Source organism: Mus pahari, chromosome 1, assembly GCF_900095145.1.
Source record: "Mus pahari chromosome 1, PAHARI_EIJ_v1.1, whole genome shotgun sequence".
Taxonomy (NCBI): Eukaryota; Metazoa; Chordata; class Mammalia; order Rodentia; family Muridae; genus Mus; species Mus pahari.
In genome coordinates, this window is record NC_034590.1 from 55,966,929 (window position 1) to 55,972,234 (window position 5,306).

Here is a 5,306-nt window from a genome sequence, read left to right on the forward strand (position 1 = left end):
AGAGAGAGAGAGAGAGAGAGAGAGAGAGAGAGAGAGAGAGAATGTGGGCAGGTATGAATGCACATGTGTACTCATACACTCAGAGGACAGCTGGCTTTCCCTAAAATGGCGTTCTATAGATCAAACGCAGGCCCTTCCCTGTGCTTCAGGTTTACTTTCCTGACTGAGCCCTCTCTTCAGCCCCTCTGTCAAGCAGACTTTGGTACTCTATGACTTTTTATTGACTTTGAATTCATACTTACATGATTAAAAGCAAACAGACAAATAAGGTCTCTCTTTGTGGGGTATCAGTTGTTGGGACTGGCATGTTAGAAAATTTTACCAATGCTGGTTATGAGTCCAATCGAGGTCCCCCAAAGGAAAAGGTGTAAGTGGAGGGGAGGGGCAGAGGCCCTCCTTGAGCATCTCCAATTTGTCCTGGAATAGTATGCAAATTTTCACGCAAGCCCTGGGTCTAGGCACCCTCACCGTTGTGATCACCTTATTTCTAAGTTTTTCTACAACTCTGGGGATTTTTCTCCCAGTTCCTGAGTTTGTATTCTTTATTTTGCATCCTGACTTTCCATGACATCTGGCAGGACTCTTTTCTGCTTGACTCTTCTATACCCCAGCCATGATACTACAAGCTTTGACCAGTTGCAGGGTCAACCCAGAAACGACTCCCCCCACCCCCAAATGGCACTTGTTTACCATGTCCAGAGCCACCTTCTACCTGCAGCCAAAGTATGGATAAACACTGGATTAGGCCAGCCGCATCAGTGCCAAAAGAGGATGCATTTATGTTGGAGCCGACTGAGCAGGAGACTGTGAAGGCGTACAGCTCAGTTCCTCAGACATAGCAGCTGAGCTCCATGTTAAGTTCCCTCCTGGATGTCATGTCCTCACTTTGACACAGAGCTAGCTGGAACCTGTGCCCTCTTAGTAATTAAAGCTAATGAGTGTTCCCCATCTTGGGGGAATCTGCTCTTTGAGGCCACATTCTTTTGTTGGCCCTCGCCCCCCAGGCCAGGAGACATTGAATATATTCCCATGGAGTGAACCTACAAGATTGAGGGCAAGACAAGGCATGAGAGGGCCACAAAATGAGTCTGCTGAGGTCTGACCCCTACGATGTACAGAGCTCCTGACACTTACCTGAGGCCACTTGTCCAGAACTTCAGTCAGAGCTTATCAAACCAGAGGACTGAGCTGTGTCTAAACCCAGGAGCAAAAATTGACTGTGTGGATAACATGCTGGTTGCAGGGCTGGAAACCTGGGGAGGGATGGTAGAATCCTGGGCTTCCCCGGGGTGCCTCTGCAGCATTGCTCTGAGAACCCCAAACAAGCCCGGACTTTCCCACATTCCAGTCTTTCATCTATGAATTTCTCAAATAATTAATAAAAATATTCTTTTTAAAAAATAGACTATGGGGGGGGGCTGGAGAGATGGTTCAGCGGTTAAGAGCACTGACTGCTCTTCCGAAGGTCCTGAGTTCAAATCCCAGCAACCACATGGTGACTTGCAGCCATCCGTAATGAGATCTGACACCCTCTTCTGGGGTGACTGAAGACAGCTACAGTGTACTTANATAGAATAAATAAATTAATCTTAAAAAAAAAAAAAGACTATGAAGATGTCCAGTGAGATGGATCACAAGAAGCTGAAGAAGGGACAATGGGAAGGGGAGGAAAGAGATCCTAAAGGCGGGCTGGGAAGGGGAAGGGAAAAAAGGTAATAATAGAATAAATGTCCTTGAAATCACAATGAGGTGTCTCCACAGGGATCTGGGAGAGCAGCAGAGGGGGGGGGGGAAGACCGATGAAACAAAGTTTGTATGAAAATACCATAACAAAACCCACTTCTTTGTATGCAATTTTAAAAAACTAATTTGGAAAACAAAAAACAAAAAAGGAAAGAAAACCCAGCATGAGCCAGAAAGTGTATGGAGGTGCTGTAAGGCACCCTTCCTTCCTGCCCAGCCATGGTCTCACTTGGAGTAGAAGTCTCCAGAGACAACCAGTCCTCTGTTCTTCTGTTCCAGCCACCTACAGCTCTGCTCTCTGAGAAGCTGTGCGCTGACTCACTGGCTCCAGCTGTGATGCTCAACTGTCCGTCCATCTTGTCTCCTGGAACAGCCTGACCCAGGGTCTTCCTGAAGTGGTGATCACTCCAGCTGGCAGGTCAGCGGCCCAGGGATGGCTGAGGACAGAGGTCTAAGGGCAAATGAGGATGTTTAAGGGTGGGGTGTCTGGGTATTGGCTTTCACTCACCAGCTTTGTAGCTTAAGCATCTATATTTACAAAATGGGTGTGTGTAGGGAGCTGGACCGGCCTATCAGCCCCATGCTCTCTGCCCTGCAACTGACCTCGCTAGGAACTAAGCGAGTCCTCCTCACCTGCCCCTTCCCCCCAGGCTCGTGTCAGCCCACCTATTTGATAACTAGCTGGTCCTAGGGCCAGAGGTTATGCTGGACTTTTATACACAGGATCAATTTTACTTAATGCGCAGGGCCCCATAAAACAGATGTGGTCGTCTGCACTCAGCAGGGAGAGCATTGGGCCTGAAAGTCTCTAAGGCATCCCCAGGTGCTTGAGCGATGCTGCACAGACCAGTTAGCTGCAGCAGAAACCGGACTGGGGTCTGCCTGACTGCTCCAACCTTGCCCCTTCTGTGCCTGCCATATTTGTCAAAGCAAGCTGAGCCCTGGCACAAGCCATGGGGAGTTCCTAGAAGAATGAGTTTCCCCTGCTTCCCACTGATGTACAACAGCAGCTTCTTTTCTGCCTGTTCCTATGAGCTGTTCAGCCCTTCATTTCTTTAGAAACCGGGTTCTACTAAATTCTTAAGAAATATTCACCCACCATTTTTCAAATATTTTGATCATGCTCTGCCAGTGCGTTTGCTGAGTGGAGACTGTTGCCCTCGTGACAAAGGCTTTAGGAGTGGAGGCAGCTACAGGGCACTGGCCCCAAGCTGATCCCTCAGCCCACTCTACCTATGTCCTGTTGAGAGTCACTGTCACCCCAACACCATCACCCTGGGGTGCATCTTGCTAGAAACAAAGATTGCCTACATGTTATAGAATTGCAACCATATGAGTGCCCCGAGATAGGGAGTCCTCAGCTGTATGCTGTTGCCCTTGGTGGTAGCTTACATAGACGAGTGGCCCTGACTTCCTCACTGTCTCTCTCTACAGGGATAGAAAATGGTACCAGTCAGGCCAGAGCTCTGCGATCCCACAGTCACTGCTGCAGGATGGAGGAAACTACTCCCGAGCCCGTCTATGTGGATGTGGACAAGGGGTTGACCTTGGCTTGCTTCGTTTTCCTCTGCCTCTTTCTCGTAGTCATGATCATCCGCTGTGCCAAAGTCATCATGGACCCCTACAGTGCCATCCCCACGTCTACCTGGGAGGAGCAGCACCTGGATGACTGAGACACATGACAGGTCTCAGTGTCCTGGACACACCTCTGTACACCCTGGCCAACATTGCAAGCTCTTGGAGACTGGGAGTGGCTATGACCACCCAAAGATGGAGAAGGCTCACCTTCGCCTTACTGACGCTCACATAACCAACCATCAGAGAGAAATGCCAGCATGCTGGAGCCAAGGCAGTCTGGGGAAGCCTGGAGAGAGGAATGCTAAGCCATGACTCAGGAGAGTGGAGGCCATCCTGGGACTCCACTTGGGAGACAGACAGCAGAGTGATGGTCCCCAGCCCAGGCTCCAGGGCACCTTTGAAATCTGGACCAAAACCAGACACTCTGGTCTGTAAACAGTGGTCAGGAGGAGGCTGACCTTCACCTACACAGCATTGAGAGGTTGCTGAGAGCCCAGTACCCTCTGCAGACTAGCACTGATGGGGCTCGAAAGATGGAGACTTCAGGGGGCTTCTCCTACAAATTCTCACAAGGCACATAGCTACTTCCAAACTTTTTTTTTTTAAAACTAAGATACAGAGGGAATATATTTTTCCTGTTAAAAATGAGATGTGCATTTTAGACACTTGGAAAAATATAGATAAATAGAAGGGAAGGGGGTAAATAGCACTCAAAACCCAACCTCCCAGAAGCCATCATTTTGATATATTTCTTCAAGTCTTTTTTACAGGAATCTTTTTAGTAATTCACACCATATGCATGATGCTGCATTGACTCGTATGATAGCTTAAATATCTTCTGCCTCACGAGATACCACGGCTGTTTTTAGTGACTGAGAGTATACTGGCTAGGCCATGGCTGAATATAGTCGTTTTCTTTAATCTATTTAACTTTCTACAGTGTACTCACAAGAATCACTTCACCCAGTAATCTTCAGAAGCTCTGCATCACAGGAGCTCCAGGCAAGATCTGGGTTCTAGACCTGCTTCAGCTATTCAAAGGCTGTAAAAGTCACCTCACCTCTTGGTGCCTCCATTTTCCTCATTGTAATATGGGAAGGAGAAGTCTGTCTGTCTGTCTGTCTGTCTGTCTGTCTGTCTGTCCGTGAAGGCAGCCATGTCACAAGTGGGAGCTGAGGCTAGCTTGTCTCTTCTGTTGTCTTTCCTTCATTCTCTTCTCCCACACACTGTCCCGTGTGTCTATGACCTTGCTGCAAGGCTTCAAGGTCAGAGCCCATAACCTTCCACACCCCTCTTCAACTCCTGTGTCCTTATTATATGACCCTCTAAATAAATCAGCACCTGTGAGCTCCAATTTCGTCATCTATAAAATGGGGGTGTAACATCTACCTCACAAGGTTGTCGTGGAGATAAAATGGGAGAACATGAGCAAATGGGTATCCTTTCCTGAATCTCTCACCCTAGGAAAAGAACCCTCCCTGCCTTCTAAGAGTCAGAGCTCCCAGTGCCACATTCGCAGTGGCCAGCAGACATTCACAGGGATACCAAGACACCAGGACACGGGACACCAAGGCACACGGGCTCATGTCATCATCACTATTGTCATTTATTTTCACATATGTGAGAGGTACTTATCGTGTCCTTCCAGGGTAGGACCTGCTGTCCTGTCAAAAGAGACCTGTGCTGTGGGCCTTAGGTTTCCTGCACCACCCACACTCAAGCCCTAGGTCCCCATGCAACTTAGGCTACCTGGGAAATGACTTTCCAAAGCACTATCACAATACATGACCCCTGAAAGCGGTGGTTTTCCAGGGTATGGTGTGTGTGTGTGTGTGTGTGTGTGTGTGTGTGTCTGTCTGTCTGTCAGTCAGTCTGTCTCTGTCTCTGTCTCTGTCTCTGTCTCTGTGTCTCTGTCTCTCTCTCTTTCTCTCTGTCTGTCTGTCTGTCTGTCTGTCTGTCTCTCTCTCTCTCTCTCTCTCTCTCTC

General features: G+C 48.4%; 1 protein-coding gene across 1 annotated transcript in view; it reads left to right on the plus strand.

Moving 5' to 3' along the window:
- Positions 1-3,991, plus strand: part of Ctxnd1 (cortexin domain containing 1) — a 42,822-nt gene extending 38,831 nt beyond the window's left edge. The window contains exons 2-3 of the mRNA XM_029544889.1: positions 2,023-2,161; positions 3,178-3,991. Coding sequence (XP_029400749.1) covers positions 3,237-3,416 — 180 coding nt within the window. The 5' untranslated portion in view covers positions 2,023-2,161; positions 3,178-3,236 and the 3' untranslated portion in view covers positions 3,417-3,991. The remainder of the gene's footprint in view (positions 1-2,022; positions 2,162-3,177) is intronic.
- The last annotated feature ends 1,315 nt before the right edge of the window (positions 3,992-5,306 follow it).